Here is a 20,837-nt window from a genome sequence, read left to right as displayed (position 1 = left end):
CAAGGCCCAGGGTTATTCATAGTTTCACCCTTTCTCTTATTCCTCATTAAAGCATGTTTGAATCCAGAGAGGCATTGCAGGGGAAAACCTTGAATTTATTTTTGAAGGGTAAATCATTTCCAAGTGGTATTAACCATCAGTATGGAAAGCAACATATCCTATTACTGCTCTGTGACAGTGAGACTATCTTTGCTGCTTTAGAGAATAAGTACATTCCTACTTCATTGGCTTTAGTGCAAATCTCATTTCCTGGTTTATATCCATTGCAAATTAGATCTCACCATGAGAGCAAAATCCCTTAATAAACCTAGGTAAAAGCAATTTGAAGTAATATGATGCTTACTCCAGTGACACCACTAGGTGTGGTGTTTGCATCAAGTCATTTTGGGGTGCTTTATGGAAATGCTTCCTAGTAGGGAATTCCCTGACTTCACACTTTCCAGAGATGACGCTCTCTCTCTTTTTCTCTCTAATACTTAATGAGAATGGACCGCAAGGCTACATTTAGTCAGGAGATACCATCCCCAGCACATGGTGGATTGTTGATGTGAGGTCTAAGGATTCCGGTCATTTGAAATGAATGGCCTCCTAGATTTATGGCATTTTTCTGTATATTGAGAATAGGTAACTAAAATAAGTGGTAACTATATTTGCATGTGATTTGTATGTTATAGTTAACATTTAAATTCTCTTATGTACTAAAATTTTTTTGGTTGCCACATTAAGCCTCTTTATCCTGTAAGGCACAGAGTGGCTTTCCACTTCAATTTTTGCTTTAATGTATGAACCCTAATGGGACCATAGTTCAACTAAAGGCACCTAACTCATGAATGATATTTGCTCCATGTTTGAACAACAAATGTTTTAACCCACTGTCTTCACTAATATTGTAACTACTGTCTTACAGATTGACTTGATGCAAAACATCACAAAGGCTCCATATTATACAGTATGCGATTTTTGAGGTATGAGCTTTAGAAACTTACCTCTCATGTGGCATGTACATCAGGCTTTAACTTCAGTTTGATCGTTTTGGGGAAATTTATGCATTTCTTTTTTTTTCTCTCCATGATATTTTTAGAATATTAAAGGGGCCGTGGAGGTATTTTTGGATCCTTGCTAGGATTCTTAGACTTAACAGATAGATTTTCTTTTTTCACTAAATTGAGACACTAATTCTGGCAGATGATATCCCTTTCAGCTCTTCTAACTAACTAGCCTAACATTTATGCCTGCTTCTTGGGAGTTCAAATCTGCAATTTCTATTTTGTGGCTTTGATTGCCTCATTTTAAGTGCTCATTTCCGTTCTTTAACAGTTTTCTATTTATTGGACTGGGATGATCTTGTTGGTGCTAACAGCCTGACATTGACATTTTTTGAAACCTAAGCAGTCAAGATTGTATAAAAATAGAAATTTCATATAAATGCTAAACCATTTTGTGCTTTTAGGTTCAGAATGCTTACAACCTGAGTTCTGGTTGGGGATGCTTTGATCAATTTGTATTAAAATAATTTGGCAACTAGGGAGTTTTTAGGTATTTCTGAGACAGTGGCTCTATTCCAGTTAGGCTTTTTTGGTTATATTTCTGAAAACACAAAATTTTTTTGGGAAAAAAATTCTCAGTGTTCATAACTTAGGGGATTTAGAAACCTTATTTCTAACCAATGGGGAAGCGGCTCCTGGTTTTACAGTTTAGTTTGAAATCAGATGCTTCCTAGTTGGAAACACATTGTTGGTCGCAACAGATTACCTGCTTTCTTCAGTGAAGTATTTAAGTTGCTCTATATTGACTGTAAAAACTTGTCTTGATTATATTCATATACTCATGAACTGTTTGTACATTGTCTTTTAGACTGGAAACTGAGTTTATTTTGTATTATGGTCATAACAACTTTTAACATACCCTGCAAACTAAATGTTTCTTTATAATTCGTTATCTTATTTTAGCCTCACAACAACCTTACATGTCAGATAGGTATCATCCTCATTTTACGCAAGAGACAACCAAGGCTTGGAGATCAAGTAATTTGTGCAAAGGCACACATACTTTTCAGTGCTGGAGCTGGGATTTGAGCCCAGATCTTTTTTTAACTTGTATTCTCTGCTGCCTTATGGTACTACTGTGTCACCAGAAAATGATACAAACATTTAACTCTTAATAGTAAAGGTAGTGTAGGAGATAAGTAAACATGATGAAAACAGGAAGTGAAGATATGTTTAAATATTGGCAGACTTCAGTTATCTTTGTGTTTCTGAATTAGTCAAGTGCTTATTTTATTCGCTCATCTAATAAGAGCTTACTGTGGCATACATATAAAGTTCAAACCCTGTCAGAAAAGATAATAAGCTCTCTTACGTTTCAGTCTCCTTTCAGAAAGTAATGGTATGCTATGATTTATATAGACGCATGTTAAATGTGCTATTTTTAGGTACCTAAGGAATGTCTTTTCATTAGTTTAAAAAAGTTATGGTCCATTGAGTTAATATTTTAATGCTTATAGACTTAGTGTACTCAGAAAATATTCTCGTACATTTTTCTTGAAATTCCATAGATTTTATTTTCCCTTATGTTCGAAGTACTTAGCTTTATGAATAAATGAACTCTGAATATTAGAAGATACTCCTTATGGAGCCTTAGTCATTTTAGTATGCTAGGTTTTGAATTTCATGAAGTTGCAGATTGAGATCCTTTATAAGTAATGACTTGTACCAGTTAGATATCCAAGTTTAATTGGACCTATTGTCTGCATTCTGTATTAACAGTGATTGCAGTAAGTGCAGATCAAGGTGTCCAACTGATTGAGCTCATGCAAAGTTTTATGTTTAGTATTTTTGGGAGCAAGGAAAGACTAATAAACTCTAAACGAAATATATACAGTATATAAACACTGCTGTCACTTTTACACCATAGAGGGAGGGGCAAAGTGTAGAGGAATAGGTTAGTTTCTGGCCTTGCCAGTGTCCTAAACTTTTCTAAAAGATTCAGGTTCTAAAAGGTTGAGAAAGCATTTTTAGTAAATATCATAGAAGTGATTTTCTTTTTCTTTTTTTTTTTTTTTCCTCAAAGTTGTTCCTCTCAGGAGAAAATCAGTAGGGGAAGAACTTACTTGGATTTTTCATATGCTATAACAGATTATTTTGTTGTCTTCTTTCTTGATAGTTTATGATTGATGGCTGAAAGAGTAACACTCATGAGAAGTCTTGTAACTCAGCTCTGTTTTACTTATGAGGCAGTTGAAGCGTAGAGCAGATACTTAGATGAGGACACACTTTTACCCTTGGCTGTACCCTACTTGTTTACTAATAAGCATCAGGTATTATTCTAAACAGTACCTGAATTTTAAATAGATTACGAACTACAACTTTCCGATATAACTTTATTGCATTTCTGATACCTTTTATTTTCTTAAAATGTCTTCTTTTTTACTTTTTAAAATTTTGATTGCTACTCTTTACAATTAAGGCATCTTCAATGGGGTCTTCAATACTACAGTACCTAATCAGTACTTAGAAAATAACTTGGTAAGACATTGCCCGTCCCTGACATGCTGCCAGTGTTTTTTATTTTTATGACAGGAAAGGCTGAAATGTTTTGACTGATTAACCCTCTCCATGGGGGAGAATTTAGAAAGAATTATTCTTATTATCAAGTCATGTGAGGAGAACACTGGACCAGAGTAACCAGTTGTCCTGTTTTGCCTGGGACAGGAGACTTTCAATGCTAAAACCAGCAAAGTCACCCTAATCCCAGTAGTGATTCATATTTCTGAATGGGTCTTTAGAACAGTAGAAGAGACTGAAAAGTTGGCATTTCATCCATTGAGAATCTCTTCCCAGTGAAAGACTTCTTATTGGACGGCTGAGTGCTTACATATAATGTATAGTACATATTACACTAAATACAATAGTAATGGTTAAATGTAAAATTTGGGAGAAGAGAGGCTTGTTTAAAGAAAGATTTATTTGTTATTTAAAGTTCTAATCTTAAACTTTTCTCTTTTTATAGAACTGATAGTGCATCAGCCGACCCAGGTAATTTAAAATATTCTTCATCCAGAGATAGAGGTGGTTCTTCCTCTTACGGACTGCAACCTTCAAATTCAGCTGTGGTGTCTCGGCAAAGGCCCGATGATACCAGAGTCCACGCTGACATACAGAATGACGAAAAGGGTATATATATTTTCTTATTGCTACAAGCATGTTTTTTGAACCTACCTATCCCACCTTCCTGCCTTCTTACACCCCCAACTTTCTCGCTTTCTTCTAATATATTTAAAATATGAATAACAAATGCAGTGTTATTTCTGAAAACTTCATAGGACGTTTATCCACTTTATTATTTTTAAAATTTAAAATTTTTCCATACATAATTCATCAATGCAGTTTTCTTACAAAAAAGATACAATACTATTTTTGTTTTTATTTTCAAAAATATTTAGCTAAGGTTGAAGTTCCTCTTGGCTACTGTCTCTAAACTTCAAGAAAGTTTTAAAACAAGGTGCAAAATTTGATTTAATTTAGTTTTCATTTCTTTGCTTATTTTCCAATGAAGGGATCAAAATAAAATTAATTTAACTTCAAAGGTGTATTAAAAGAAATCAAAATGATTTTCAAGGCAGACAGTACAGGAAAAAGGTAGGAGAAGCAAAGGCTGGTTGAGCTGCAGATTGAGTAATAAGATCCTGAACTATCAGGAAATTGACTGAATGAAACGAACAGTCATATTTAAATGACGTACACGTGGCTGTTTGTAGGTGGCTACAGTGTCAATGGAGGATCTGGGGAAAATACTTATGGTCGGAAGTCGTTGGGGCAAGAGCTGAGGGTTAACAATGTGACCAGCCCTGAGTTCACCAGTGTTCAGCATGGCAGTTGTGCTTTAGCCACCAAAGACATGAGGAAATCACAGGGTAAGGCTGGGAAAACGGGGACCAATCACATACACCTTCCAAAGACTTGTATCTCCTCTTATTCTGGATGCCTCTTACTAATGCCTTGCAAAAGCATAAGTTGATTAGTCTACTGTGCAGGTAAAAATTGTTTACATTCTTTTCCTGTGAATTGTTAATTTCCCACTAGAAAGGCTATAGTACATTTTAAAAGAGAATTCTCTTAAAACAAGATTAGAAGACTGGATAAGTAAGATCTTACAGAAAAGGTTTACCCAATTATCGTGGATATTGAAGGTATAGTGCATAGTAGGCTCCTACTACAGCAAGTCCTTGAACTCTTGGGCCTGTGGAGGATATAGATATATATAGAGAGGGGGTACTTTTCTGTCTTTTTTTTTTAAGTTCAGGGTACATGTGCAGGATGTACAGGTTTGTTATGTAGGTAAACGTGTGCCATGGTAGTTTGCTGCCCAGATCATCCCATCATCTAGGTATTAAACCCAGCATCCATTAAGCTATTCTTGCTGATGCTCTCCTTCCCCCCGCCCCCTAGAGTGGGTACTTTTCTGGTTTTTTTGTTGTTGTTGTTTTCAATATATTTTTTTGAGACAGAGTCTTGCTCTGTCACCCAGGCTGGAGCGCAGTGCTGCAATCTCTGCTAACTGCAACCTCCGCCTCCCAGGTTCAAGTGATTCTCGTGCCTCAGCCTCCCAAGTAGCTGGGATTACAGGTGCATGCCACCACACCCAGCTGATTTTTGCATTTTTAGTGGAGACAGGGTTTCACCATGTTGGCCAGGCTGGTCTCGAACTCCTGACCTCAAGTGATCACACGTGCTCATTACAGGCGTGAGCCGCCGGGCCCTGCCTTGAGTGGGCACTTTTCTAAAGTTAAATACACTGATAGCATTTCTGCCTTATGACGTAGCCTCACTGTATAGGTGAGTGCCTTGGAAGTTCAGAGGATTGGCCGGGTGCAGCGGCTCACGCCTGTAATCCCAGCACTTTGGGAGGCCGAGACGGGCAGATCACGAGGTCAGGAGATCGAGACCATCCTGGCTAACACGGTGAAACCCTGTCTCTACTGAAAATACAAAAAATTAGCTGGGCGCGGTGGCGGGCGCCTGTAGTCCCAGCTACTCGGGAGGCTGAGGCAGGAGAATGGTGTGAACCCGGGAGGCAGAGCTTGCAGTGAGCTGAGTACGCCACTGCACTCCAGCCTGGGCGACAGAGCGAGACTCCGTCTCAAAAAAACAACAACAAAAAAGAAAGTTCAGAGGATTAGAGGTGATGATAATTTTTTTCCTTAAAGAGAAATTTATCGGTAAAGCTGAGTTATGGGCTTTGTCAGATGTAATTACTTTTTGGACATTTAGTTTTTGACTTTTTTTTTTTTTTTATACTGTGTGTGTGCTTCGTGTATCTTGGTGAAAATCTTTGTGCCTGTAGCTTTTATTGTTGGTATATAACTTTTAAAAAACTGATTTCTTTTTATGTTTTCACAAGTGGAATGAATTCAAAGGCTATGTATGCTGTTTGTTAAAATAGAGTGTTTGAAGCCTTAGACTTATGATATTATAGAAGCTAAACAGCGACTCTAAAGTAGTTCAGTAAAGAATTCCTCTTCTTCAAAGGCTCAGGGTCATGTAGTTTGCTAGTGACAGAATTGTAAGTAGAGCCTAATTTCCCAGCTGGTAACTTGATGACATTTTTGGTATCTGTCCTTATTGAAATACTCTATGGGCTAGGGATTTGTAAAAATCCTATTCTTCTCTCAGACATTGTAGTTTCTTTTTTTTTTTTTTTTTTAACTTAAATTCAGGATACAAGTGCAGATTTGTTACACTGGTAAACTTGTGTCATGAGGGTTTGTAGTATAGATTATTTTATCACCCAGGTATTAAGCCTGGTACCCATTGGTTGTTTCTCTTGATCCTCTCCTTCCTCCCACCCCCCACCCTCCAAAAGGATCCAGTGTGTGTTGTTCCCCTTGTAGTTATTTATTTATTTATTTATTTATGAGATGGAGTATCTCCCTGTCACCCAGGCTGGAGTGCAATGGCGCGATCTCAGGTCACTGCAGCCTCCACCTCCCAGATTAAAGTGATTCTCCTGCTTCAGCCTCCCGAGTAGCTGGGATTACAGGAGCGTGCCACCACGCCCGGCTAATTTTTTGTATCTTTAGTAGAGACGAGGTTCCACCATGTTGGCCAGGCAGGTCTCAAACTCCTGACCCCGTGATCTGCCCTCCTTGGCCTCCCAAAGTGCTGGGATTACAGGTGTGAGCCACCATGCCCAGCCTTCTGGTTTCTTTTATTATCAATTTTTTCTCATACCTTAGAAATGAAACTGTCAGACCCTTTGTGATTTGTTGTTTACGTATGTATTGGCTAATTATGGTAAATAGCACAGTTGAAAATGTTTTGCAAAAATTGAGTTTTTTGTTTTGTTTTGTTTTTTGAGACAGTCTCGCTCTGTCACCCAGGCTGGAATGCGCTAGTGTGATTTCACTGCAACCTTTGCTTCCCAGGCTAAAGCGATCCTCCCACCTCAGCCTCCTGAGTAGCTGGGATTACAGGCATGTGCCACTGTGCCCAGCTAATTTTTGTATTTTTCGTAGAGATGGGGTTGTACCATGTTGCCAAGGCTGGTCTCGAACTCCTGGGCTCAAGTGATCTGCCTGCCTTGGCCTTCCAAAGTGCTGGGTAATTACAGGCAAGAGCCACCTCGCCCAGCAAAAATCTAGTTTTTAAAAGCATCGTTAATATGCTAATAGTATTCACTATTGTTTGCTTGTTCTTGTGATTAAAAAATAAGGGGAGAAAAGTTGTGGTTTGCTACCTTTCTAGTGGAGGCATGCCTTGCATGTGGTAGATAATAATTAGACATTTGTTGGACTAAATATGTGATTATGGCTCCCCAAAACTTCATCCCAGGGAAATGATGATAATGTGAATAAGAGGCTTTCCTCCAGTGGGATACCTAGATGATAAGTAGAAGCCTATGTCCTGTTTTTACTCGATTGAGACTTTATCCGTACCCCTTGGAAGTTGTTTAATTTACCTACACCCAGGCTCTTTACCTGCATGTTGAAAACAGTTTGGAATGGACCCAAAGAAAGTTGTTACTAAGGCCTTTCTTTTTTCTCTCCCAGCCAGTCCTCTGGAATGAGGTGTTCAGTTGGCCTAGGATTATTCATTTCTCGTTTCCTTCAGCAAATATTTTTTTGAGGGTCTGTTATGTGCCAGGCACTCTGCTGGGATCTGGAATACAGAGTTAACAAAAGAGCGATAGGACCTATATTCCCTGAGCTTTTATTGACCAGTGGACTGTGACTTTTGATGTAATTTTATTTTTGAGAGAGGGTCTTGCTCTGTCACCCAGGCTGGAGTGCAATGGGGTGATCTCGGCTCACTGCAACCTCCGCCTCACGGGCTCCAGTGATTCTCCTGCCTCAGCCTCCCGAGTAGCTGGGACTACAGGTGCACACCACCTTGGCTGGCTAGTTTATGTAATTTTTTGTGTGTCTGTGGAGACAGGGTTTCACCATGTTGCCCAGGCTGGTCTCAAACTCCTGAACTCATGTGATCTACCCGCCTTCCAAAGTACTGGGATTACAGGCATGAGCCACCATAGTAATTTAATTATTATTTAAATAATTTTTAATTTTAAAAATTTAAAAATTCCTTTGCTTATTTATACTCAGTGGACAACAAAATGTTTATATATTCACAGAGAGATCGATGTCTTATTGTGATGAGTCTCGACTGTCAAATCTTCTTCAGAGGATCACCCGGGAAAACGACCGAGACCGAAGACTGGCTACTGTAAAGCAGTTGAAAGAATTTATTCAGCAACCAGAAAATAAGCTGGTAAGTATAGTATGTTTGGAAATATGAGGATTTTTGTGTTTCCATAATAAACTAGGTAATGCTACCTTGAGTAGTTTAAGAATGGGGAAAGTCTGTGTTATGATGATCAAGAACTTAATGCTCTCTAATATGTAATTTCTTTTTCTTCTTAAAGACAAGATCTTGCTCTGTCGCCCAGGCTGGAGTGCAGTGGCACAATCATAGCTCACTGCAGTCTCAAACTCCTGGATTCAAGCTATCCTCCCGCTGTGGCCTCCTGAGTAGCTGGGACTTCAGGCATGTGCCACTACACCTGGCTGAGGTGGAAGAATCACTTGAGCCCAGGAATTCAGGGTTGCAGTGAGATATGATCACACCTCTGCATGTCAACCTGGGCGACAGAGGGAGTCCTTGTCTCTTAAAACAACAACAGAAATGTAACAAAGTATAGGAAGGGTTAAATTTTTTTCTTCACTTTCTTTACACCAATTAAGAACTTGATATGGGCCAGGTGTGGTGGCTCATGCATGTAATCCCAGCATTTTGGGAGGCCAAGGTGGGCGGATCACCTGAGTTTAGGAGTTGGATACCAGCCTGCCCAACATAGTGAAGCCCCATCTCTACTAAAAATACAAAATAAGCTGGGCGTGGTGGCACATGACCGTAATTCCAGCTACATGGGAGGCTGTGGCAGGAGAATCGCTTGAACCCAGGAGATGGAGGTTGCAGTGAGCTGAGATCACGCCATTGCACTCTGGCCTGGGCGAAAAGAGTGAAACTCCATCTTAAAAAAAAAAAAAAGAACTTGACAATGAGCAGGAGAAAATTAATGAAAATGGTCTAGTGAGGCAGATGACACTTGGATCAAAGCAAGTTTCTCCTCCTTCCAAATTTTATTATGAGTAGTTTCAAATATATAGCAAGTTGAAAGAATTTGACGTTGAATCTGTTAAACCCATCATCTAATTTTCGTCGTTAACATTTTACCCTAAATACTGCCTTGTCACATATCTCTCCATCTATCCCTCCATCCGTCAGTCAATTTTTCAAATGGATTTCAAAGTAAATGAAACAAGCTTTTTGAGTTTATTTTTTTGTTGATGATCACAGCTCTATGTTTCCAGTGGGTGAATTTCTTTCATAGGCTGAAAGGAAACATGACATTCCTGATACTTGCTCATTGGGGAGTGGGAATAATAAAGAAAGTAAAGTACTGTTGAATTAGAATTTGGAGGGGAAGACAAGTAAAAAAGTACACAATGCTATTCTTAAAAGTTTAGGAATTTGAAGTTTTTCTAAATGTGTTTTCTTTTCAAGGTACTAGTTAAACAATTGGATAATATCTTGGCTGCTGTACATGATGTGCTTAATGAAAGGTAAGTAACTAATAATGGTTCGGTTTAAATGACTTTAAAATATATTTTTAGAAATTACTTAACAATACACAAGAAGACAAACCCACTGGCTTTGTTTATGAACATTTATTGACATTTCAGTGGGTCTTGTCATTTTTATCTGCATTAATTATGTGTTAATTACGGTTGAATACAAATGGAATCCACTTGAAAAGAATATTTATTTTTTGAGCCGGAGTCTCACCCTGTCGCCCAGGCTGGAGTGCAGTGGTGCGATCTCAGCTCACTGCAACCTCCACCTCCCGGGTTCAAGTGATTCTCCTGCCTCAGCCTCCCGAGTAGCTGGGACTACAGGCGTGCACCACAACTGCCAGCTAATTTTTGTATTTTTAGTAGAGACAGGGTTTCACCATGTTGGCCAGGCTGGTCTGGAACTCCTGACCTCAGGTGATCCACCCACCTTAGCCTTCCAAAGTGTTGGGATTACAGGCATGAGCCACCGTGCCTGGCTGGAATATTTTATTTTTTTAATTTGCTAGTCTCACTGGATAACTGAGTCTTGACTTATGGAATGGCATAAACTCTTGATGCAGGCGTGAAGAATAAAATTAGTTTTTGTAAACTAGAGAATTTGAAACTGCTTAGAGAATAGAGGTAAAAAGGAATTTCCTTCTTTGGGTAAGAGTGGATCCAAACCATATATTCTCTGGCTATTAGAGTCTCCAGAGGTGTGTGGTCATTTTTTGTTATGGTGATTCCCAAAGATTTGCAGTGTTGGCAAGTACCCAAAATTTATCTCAGCTGGTCATAAACCTTAGTGCCTTTTGATGGTTTTGTTTTATAGAGTTACTTATTAAAGTTCTATGTAAATCATTACTGTTATCCTTTTAAGTTTCTGTATTTAACTATTACCATTTTTTATTTTATAGTCATTACATATTGGATATTATGTAGAATGTAGTTATGTATAGAGTGTTTTATCTAATTATTTGTTGCTGCCCTTTTCTGAGAGTTATTTAATACAGTTTGAGACGGAATTTAGCATTTTTGGGCCTTCCCTCACTGTTTGTAAATAATTGATTTTGTAAAAAGAAAGTAATGTCAGACAGATACTTGAGGGCAATGCAGGCTAGACAGAATGTAGTATTTAGAGTGGAGAAAATTTCAACCTTTTATGTAGTTTGAATAGAAATTTAAAAAACCACTTAAGACATTCTTTTGTAAGATGTATTACTCGTGTCATCATAGAAAACTTAAGCCTTTTGTGTGTGTTTTTTGTTTGCATTAAAATAAACAGAGTAGCAAATTGCTTCAGGAGTTGAGACAGGAGGGAGCTTGCTGTCTCAGCCTTCTTTGTGCTTCTCTGAGCTATGAGGCTGAGAAGATCTTCAAGTGGATTTTTAGCAAATTTAGCTCATCTGCAAAAGATGAAGTTAAACTCCTCTACTTATGTGCCACCTACAAAGCACTAGAGACTGTAGGAGAAAAGAAAGCCTTTTCATCTGTAATGCAGGTAAGAATGAAGGGGGAAAAAATGCATGATGTACTTGGGAAGAAAATTGTCCCTTTAACACATGTCCTTGGAGGGGAGCTTGAAGAAGGGAAACATAGAATAGGGGTTATCTACTGATAGGAAATATGTTTTAAAAATTCCTCTTTCTCAGTTTGAGTAAAGGATACACTGTTCAAGGATCAGTGCTACATACATATATGCATATATGTGGAGAGAGAGGGAGAGATTTCTTCTAAAAAATTGGCTTACACGCCGGGCGTGGTGGCTCACGCCTGTAATCCCAGCACTTTGGGAGGCTGAGGCAGGCGGATCATGAGGTCAGGAGATCGAGACCATCCTGGTTAACATAGTGAAACCCCATCTCTACTAAAAATACAAAAAAAATTAGCCGGGCGTGGTGGCGGGCACCTGTAGTCGCAGCTATTTGGGAGACTGAGGCAGGAGAATGCTGTGAACCTGGGAGGCGGAGCTTGCAGTGAGTCGAGATCGCACCACTGCACTCCAGCCTGGGCGACAGAGCGAGACTCTGTCTCAAAAAAAAAAAAAAAAGATACACGTTGAAGTTAGATTTGAAATAAGTTAGTTTTAAGATTTTTTTTCCTCAGCCAAGCGCGGTGGCTCATGCCTGTAATCCCAGTACTTTGGGAGGCCGAGGCGGGCACATCATGAGGTCAAGAGATCGAAACCATCCTGGCCAACATGGTGAAACCCCGTCTCTACTAACAATACAAAAATTAGCCGGGCGTGGTGGCACGCGCCTGTAGTCCCAGCTACTCAGGAGGCTGAGGCAGGAGAATCGCTTGAACCCGGGAGGCCGAGGTTGCAGTGAGCCGAGATTGCACCATTGCCTGGGAGACAGAGCCAGACTGTCTCAAAAAAAAAAAAAAAATTTTTTTTCCTCTTTGGTTTTTAGAAATATTTTTTTTGAGATTGCTTAGGAACAGAATGATTTGCAAAGTTGAAAATAGGAACTCCACTAGTAATGCCGGATAGAAGAGTGCTTCGCATTTGTAGAGGGAGACAAGAACTAAATATCACAACTTCTTTCTGAGCCTTTTGGTTTGCTAACGTGCCCCAAATTCTTATTCCAAATGGTATAAGATAATTATGTGTAAATGAATACCAGCTCTACTTAGTTTTATTTCATATTTGTGTATCTGAATATATTAAAATATCATTCGTTTTTTTTTTTTTTTTTGATGCAGAGTCTTGTTCTGTTGTCCAGCCTGGAGTGCAGTGGCATAATCTCGGCTCACTGCAACCTCTGCCTCCCAGGTTCAAGTGATTCTCCTGCCTCAGTCTCCAGAGTAGCTGGTATTGCAGGAGTGTGCCATTAGCCTGGCTAATTTTTGTATTTTTAGTAGAGATAGGGTTTCATTGTGTTGGCCATGCTGGTCTTGAACTCCTGACCTCAAGTGATCCTCCTGCCTCGGCCTCCCAAAGTACTGTGATTAGTGTCATGAGCCACCACACCTGGCCTAAAAGATCATTGATTTAGTTTTGAGTAAGATTTTAAGTGATTAAATTATGGTATTGTTGTGTTTGGAATATCTGATATTGGGTTTTGTTTTTTTTTTTTTTTTTTTTTTTTTTTTTACAGTTTTTGATATGCTTTATTTTGGGTATGTAGTTTAAAAAATATAAAGGAAATATAAGGAATGTTCTTTTTTTTTTTTTTTTTAAATAAAAAATGTATTTTTAACTGGGCATGGTGGCTCACTCCTGTAACCCCAGCACTGTGGGATGCTGAGGCTGGTGAATTGCCTGAGTCCAGGAGTTTGAGACCAGCCTGGGCAACATGGTGAAACCCTGTTTCTATCAAACAAAAAAAAAAAAAAAAAAGGAAAAAAAATAAGTCGGGCATGGTGGCATGCACCTGTAATCCCAGCTACTTGGAGGCTGAGGCAGGAGGATTGCTTGTGCCTGGGAGGTTGAAGCTACAGTGAGCTATGGTCAAGCTACTGCACTCCATTATAGGCAACCCTGTCTCAAAAAAGCAAAACAAAATGAAACACTTTCCCCCTTGATTATAGAGGTTTGAGAAAAATTTGAGGGAAGATTCAGAAAATTACCTGTAACTGAACAGAATGCCACCAGCTTGGGCTTATTCTGCATGCATAATTATGAACATTTTCCCAGCTCTTGTGAAAATTCTCACATTCATAGAAAGATAGATGCACCTGTAAAATAAATACCTGTAAATACGATAATAATTTCATAATATATGCTTCACCTAGATTTACCAGTTACTAATATTTTGCCACAGTTTTATTTTCTCACACACTTTTGTTGAGCATCTGAAAACCATACACATGATGACAGTTCACCCCATAATGTTTTAGTATGCATCTCCCAAGAATAAGGTTTTTCTTCTGTATAACAAGAATATTGTAATCATACCTAAGAAAATGAATTTTATTACATATGTGTTCTATATTCAAATTTCTGTAATTACCCCAAGATGTCTTTTAAATGATTTTTAGCCTTGATAGTCTGTGCCTGTGTAGATTATAACATTGGCTATTGCAAAATAATGGTTTTCTTTTTCTCTTTTTTTTTTTTTTGAGACGTAATCTTGCTCTATTGTCCAAGCTGGAGGGCAGTGGCACGATCTCGGCTCACTGCAACCTCCGCCTCCCAGGTTCAAGCAGTTCTCTTGCTTCAGCCTCCTGAGTAGCTGGGATTACAGGCATGTGCCACTGTGCTCTGCTAATTTTTATATTTTTAGTAGAGATGGAGTTTCATCATGCTGGCCAGGCTGGTCTTGAACTCCTGACCTCAGGTGATCCACCTGCCTCGTCCTCCCAAAGTGCTGGGGTTACAGGTGTGAGCCACTGCACCCAGCCTAAAATGATGGTTTTCTGATTCTAGCATTTCTTTTATAAGATTGCTATGTAAAGCACAGCTTTTCCTTTTTTAGGGAAAAATGTTTTTTAACAGCTGCAAAATAAATATTCTTTCAATGGAATGACAAATAGTTATTTATTATTTTATTTTTGCCATATATTTATTTTAAAAATTTATGTATAATGGTAACCTGAGCCTGCATGTTATTCATGTGTGGTGCCATACTGATCTTCCTTAATTTTAATATGAAGCAAGTACTAATATACTGAAGCATAAATTATATAAAATTTGCTTTATATTTTGGATTGCAAAGTAATTGTTGTACTTTATAGAAAAGTTTCCCAAATCTATTTTACTTTTTTGTATTTGAAATTTAATCACAGGTAGAATCTTAAAGAGAGCATTTAGGGATATTGTAAACAGATGTTATTAAGGACTAATGTTAACTGATGTCAAAGGACTAATATTAACAAACATTGAAGAAGAGAAAACAGTATTTGTTTTTAGCTTAACAGCTTAGTGGAGCGAAATATTTTCAATTTATTGATTTTATTTATTTATTAATTTTTTTTTTTTTTGAGATGGAGTCTGGCTGTATTTCCCAGGCTGGAGTGCAGCGGTGCAATCTCAGCTCACTGCAAACTCTGCCTCCTGGGTTCAAGCGATTCTTGTGTCTCAGCCTCCCAAGCAGTTGGGATTTACAAGTCAATTCTTTTTTTTTTTTTTAACTAAAACTACAGAATCTATTTTTCTTGGTCTCATACTCAGTTTTTTATGTAGTCACTTAGTAAATAATGAACCTAATTTGCTTGTTTTCTCCCTATTTTGTTGAATGTTCACGGTTTGTAACTTTTATTTTTGAGCTTGTAATGACCAGCCTGCAGTCAATTCTTGAAAATGTGGATACACCAGAATTGCTTTGCAAATGTGTTAAGTGCATTCTTTTGGTGGCTCGATGTTACCCTCATATTTTCAGCACTAATTTTAGGGTGAGTTCCTCATTCCGCTGTTCAGATCATGGGGTGAGGGGGATGGTTGTGTGTGTGAGGAACTGAGGAATCAGATGGAAAACAATGCCTCTGCTCCTTTGAATATAATCAGTGATATTTGAGGTTCCAGGGTTAAATGCCGCATTTTTCTTTCTGACGTTCGTACCTTAAAATATTTGAAGAAAATAAACTATTTCATTGTTGTCAGAAATGTAGTTCTTTTATTTTCCTGCTCCTCTCCCCTTTCTAAGTTTCTAGAATGTCAAGTAGGTAGAACATAGATGCTCCTTTTAGGATCTTTTGCTGTGAAATGGTCCGCAGGTGAATGGCAGTAATATCTTAAAATGATTGGCCCCCTCTCTCTTTGTTTCCATGAAGGATACAGTTGGTATATTAGTTGGATGGCATAGAGATCATACTCAGAAACCTTCGCTCACGCAGCAGGTATCTGGTAAGTCTTGCAGCCTATACCAGTTATTTAAATACTGTCGGGGAGGAGCAGTGGTCCCCCAGTGACCATCTATCAATACCATTTCCTTAATAATGCAAGAAAACTAATTCAGAGAAATGTTTTATTGTAAATGAACATGACTTGTTAGCTAAATATATATTTTCAGAGGAAATTACTAGTAGGTGGGTAGAGTAAGTACAGACAGGACTTAGCCAAGTTATTTGTAGTTTGTACTGGTAGGAAAGTATATGGTAAGAATATATTGCAGTGGCAATACCCTGACGTGAACAATGGAAGATCCAAGTTATTTGTCACATTTCATTGTTTTTCTGGTTATTTTTTTAAAAAAGGAAATACAGGGTTAATTTGGAGAATTGTCATAAATGAGAAATGGTTTTGTTTCCCATTTTTTTGGAGTTAAGTGAATGACTAGCGTGGCTCATTTGCACATTTCAGCTTGTTTCAAGTGTCATAGTTTCTCGTAACTTACTTGGTATAATAAACTTTTGAAAATAAGATATTCAGATGATAGTGGTCTGTTTCATTTTCACTGAGGAGATGAGTATACACCTTTAATGGTTAGATGTGGCCCTGGGATTAGCCAGGCCAATGGTAGATTGTGGCATTTTAGTCTTAAGTCATGTGTAGTGACAATATAGATATGAAATTTACTGAAAAAGTAAGGAAATAACATTTCCCTGTTAATTTCTGCAGAAATTAAAGAGGTATTAATTAAAGAGGTATTGGTTAATCGTGATCAGCATGTTTAGCAGTCTTAATTTTATGATATAGGACATGTTTTAGGGTATGCTGCTTGAAAACCAGATACTTTTTAAAAGAAGCCTCTTATATTTTTTTAATTTGGATTTTTTGGTGTTTTTTCTCCCCCCTACCCTTTCACAATTTCTTATGTGATTCCAAGGGTGGTTGCAGAGTTTGGAGCCATTTTGGGTAGCTGATCTTGCATTTTCTACGCCTCTTCTTGGTCAGTTTCTAGAAGACATGGAAGCATATGCTGAGGTGAGTATATAGAAAGCTGTTTCTTAAAATTTTGGTTAAGAAAAAATCTTAAATTGTGCTAGATTTATTTTAAAATGGCTCAGACCTCCTGACATTTAAGCAGAAATTACAAGCCCATTGCAATATTTTGAAAAAAATTTTTTTTTTGAGACGGAGTCTCACTCTGTCACTCAGGTTGGAGTGCAATGGCACGATCTCAGCTCACTGCAACCTCCACCTCCTGGGTTCAAATGATTCTCCTGCCTCAGCCTCCTGAGTAGCTGGAATTACAGGTGCCCGCCACTACGCCCAGCTAATTTTTGTGTTTTTAGTAGAGACGGGGTTTCACCATGTTGGCCAGGCTGGTCTCAAACTCCTGACCACTGGTGATCCAGCCGCGTCGGCCTCCCAAAGTGCTGGGATTATAGGCATGAGCCCCCGTGCCCAGTCAGTATTTTAAACATTTATTTCAGATGTGTTTAAGTTACCAGGAGAATTGCTGGAGAGACTAAAAGAAACGTTGCAAGCTTCGTATTTCGCAAAGCTTTACATACTCTCGGTAGCTGGTATTTTTCTAAAGACATATTTTGTTATTTATTTTTATTTTTTGTTCCCAGTCTTCAGAGTCTTAAAGCAAATTGATGTTGTGTTATAAAAAAACACAAAACACCAAAAGCTCCTAAAGATTTTCCTCTTACATATGTACAGGAGATCTTGAATCGTACTTTGGAGGACAAGCCTTGGCTTCAGCTAGCTTTTGTGGCTGTACGAATATAGCATAGGAGCTTTAAGAGCGCTGCTGAAGCCTCTGTTACTGGTACTTGACTTTTCTGGCCCCACTGTCATGGCTTAACTCTGTGCCATCTCTTATCTGAATCTCTTTGTGTTTCTCCCCTATTCAGATCAACCAGTCAAGGCGCCCATAAAGATTTTGGCCTCATCTTGTTTTTTTCATCTTTGCTGCTTGTAGTCAACAGGAATTCAGTACCTTTAGCTGTACTGATGTGTTTACTCTTTCCTAGAAAAGCAAGGAAATGTTTTGCTTCTGCGTTGTTTTTTCTTTGCCCCCACACCTAGAATGTCTTTTTTCACAGCCCACGTTTAAAGCTGATCTACCTCTCATAAGCCACACATTCTAGTTTGTAGAGATGCTTCCCCTTGTTATCCTTAAGATCTCATTCTCTTCTGTTATTTTGGTGCTTAATTTTAGGTAGATGTATACATGGTTCTAGTATCCTAGTTTTTGCGAATCTTGTCCTTTTCATATATCGTACTTCTTCAGTTACACATCTGTAGACCAGGTCTTGTGATCTCCCTTGGCTCTTCATGTGCATGCTCTTGGTTTGGAGGACTTACTGTTGAGCTGAGTGGCTCAAAGAATACCTAGAATGAGATTTTTAGCCGAAAACTAATTCAGGAGTGGCAGAAGCTTCCGTCTTCATTTATACCTACATATAACTAGAGCATATGTGCTAGAATTTATTTTTCCCCAACAGCTTTCTGAGTTGATTTAAGAGATTATTTCCTTAATTTGTTGTCTATTGGGTTTAATGTTGGCTTTTTGAAATAATTAGGTAAAACCCATTTTTATATTCAGAGTCATGAATATTCTCATGGGCCACAGTTCTCTTTCTAAAAGCCTAAAAATCTATTCTAAAATGAATTGATTGAAATATTTTAGAGTTTTTTTTTTTTTTTTTTAAACAATGTACTACTTATTAAGAATGCTGTGAATTCACATCTAGGACCTCAGCCATGTGGCCTCTGGGGAATCAGTGGATGAAGACGTCCCTCCTCCATCAGTGTCATTACCAAAGCTGGCTGCGCTTCTCCGGGTATTTAGTACTGTGGTGAGGAGCACTGGGGAACGCCTCAGCCCAATTCGGGCCCTCCAATTACTGAGGCATACGTAACAGATGTAAGTGCTTTTGGGCATTTGAAGTGTCATTCAAAAATAAAATTGTTTTACATTGTAAATGCTTCTCTTTACCAGGTGAACTGTTATTAATCCTTCATTTGTTTAGCATGTATGTATGTATGTATATATGTATATATTGTCTGACTGCTTTCTTAAATAACCAGAAAAGCAGGGAATCCTGTTATATCTCATCCTCCTTTCATCCAACTCCCCTACCCTCCCATGACAAAAGGCCACTCTGAATTTTTAAATCTTATTCTTTCATTTTTAAATAATATTTCTTATAATTTTACTTTTAAATTATTGGGTTTCCTTTTAGTTTTTCAACATATTACGAATAGCACACTATAGGAGAAGCCTCAGAAAGTAATCTTCTCTGAGCATAAGATGGAACTCATATGAAAACTTGTGTATCTTTATATTCTTTGATAGCCTGATATCAAAGAACATAAACAAATTAAAAATGAGGTAGCTAGATTGCCACACTTCAGCAGCCTCAGACATTAGCTGCACTGTATATAGCACATCCAATGAGGGTTCAGTGGAAAAGACACAAGAAATGAACCCCAGGCATTGTACTCTGCTTTGAATAAGGAGAAAGAAGCATGTGTGATACAGTCATAAAAAATTTAATCTAACTGATGAAAATTTTACCGTTAGGATAAAACTCGCTTTTAGGAGCATATACTTTTGCTGAACATGTTGCTAAATAAAATAGGATATTGATTATATAGTAAGTTGTGTACTTGAGCAGAAATGTCAGAACTTAAAGATAAATGAAACCAGCATATCGGTATTTTAAACCGATATGGTTTCAAAATGGTTTAATATCTTTGCTTCATTTTTAATGTCTAAAAGGTGGTTGTTTGAAGACTGTACAGAGTTGAAATAAAAAGCCGTTAATTCAGACATAAAAGGGACATAATTTATAGGATAGGTGTATATTGATTTATGAGGATCTTTTAGGCCTTTGAGAATGGTAGAATGGTGGGGTTTTTATTTTTTTTATTTATTTTTGGAGCTGGAACCTCACTCTGTCACCCAGGCTGGAGTGTAGTAGTGCAATCATAGCTCACTGTAGTCTTGAACTCTTGGGCCCAGGTGAACTTCCCACCTCACTCAGCCCTACAAGCGGGTGTCACCATACCCAGCTTTTTTTTTTTTTCTTTTTAAAGTGGGGTGGTGCCATCACGACTCAGTGCAGCCTCTATCTCTTGGGCTCAAGTGATCCTCCCAGCATAGCTCCTGCTAATTTTTTATTTTTGTAGAGATGGGGTCTCAGTGTTTCCCAGGCTGGTCTTGAACTTTTGGCCTCAAGCAGTCTTCCCACCTCAGCCTCCCAAAGTGTTGGGATTATAGACATGAGCCACTGTGCATGGCCAAGAATGCTTCCCCCTCCACGCCCCCCCCCCCTTTTTTTTTTATTTTTGGAGACATGGTCTCTGTTGCCCAGGCTGGAGTGCAGTGGCACGATCTTGGCTCACTGCAGCCTTGACCTCCCAGGCTTAAGTGATCCTCCCACCTCAGCCTCTCAAGTAGTTGGTGGGACTACTGGTGTGAGCCACCACGCCCAACTAATTTAAAAACAAATTTGGTAGAGATGAAGTGTTATGTTGACATGGCTGGTCTCAAACTCCTGGACTCAAGAGAACCTTCCAGCTAATCCTCTCAAAGTGCTAGGATGATAGATGTGAGTCACTATGCCCAACCTCCAAGGATACTTTTAATGAAAACTATGGGTAGACTAAATAAAATCCTGTATGTATTGGTTGTTAAATATTATAGAAATATTTTTTATCATTTGCTCTGTTTTCTCCCCTATTTTATTAGAAATTTAGTACACAATTATTGGCCATTATAGTTAAGTGGGGGATTTTGTTTGTGTGTGTATTGGAAATAATATGATTTTTGAAGATATTATCTGGTAAGCATGAGAGTGCTTATCTTTCAAAAGAGACCATCAGTGGATAGAAACTTTAATAAGCTTAAAGTGACTTGTATGTTCAGTTTTGAAAGATTGA

The 20,837-nt window shown here is 38.3% G+C and overlaps 1 protein-coding gene across 2 annotated transcripts in view; it reads left to right on the top strand.

Annotated features, from left to right (window-relative positions):
- Positions 1-18,790, top strand: part of LOC129527586 (serine/threonine-protein kinase SMG1-like) — a 32,118-nt gene extending 13,328 nt beyond the window's left edge. Inside the window, exons 2-10 of one of the 2 annotated variants that reach the window (XM_063699537.1) lie at positions 4,009-4,172; positions 4,757-4,912; positions 8,629-8,765; positions 10,062-10,120; positions 11,399-11,612; positions 15,323-15,448; positions 15,827-15,892; positions 16,822-16,919; positions 18,644-18,790. In XM_063699537.1, coding sequence (XP_063555607.1) covers positions 4,009-4,172; positions 4,757-4,912; positions 8,629-8,765; positions 10,062-10,120; positions 11,399-11,612; positions 15,323-15,448; positions 15,827-15,892; positions 16,822-16,854 — 955 coding nt within the window. In that variant the 3' untranslated portion in view covers positions 16,855-16,919; positions 18,644-18,790. Of the gene's footprint in view, positions 1-4,008; positions 4,173-4,756; positions 4,913-8,628; positions 8,766-10,061; positions 10,121-11,398; positions 11,613-15,322; positions 15,449-15,826; positions 15,900-16,821; positions 16,920-18,643 lie in introns of both variants that reach the window. The other variant, XM_063699536.1, reaches the window with a different exon arrangement.
- Positions 18,791-20,837: the final 2,047 nt, after the last annotated feature.

This window comes from Gorilla gorilla, chromosome 18 (assembly GCF_029281585.2).
Source record: "Gorilla gorilla gorilla isolate KB3781 chromosome 18, NHGRI_mGorGor1-v2.1_pri, whole genome shotgun sequence".
NCBI classification, from domain to species: Eukaryota; Metazoa; Chordata; class Mammalia; order Primates; family Hominidae; genus Gorilla; species Gorilla gorilla.
This window is presented reverse-complemented; position numbering and strand designations above follow the sequence as displayed.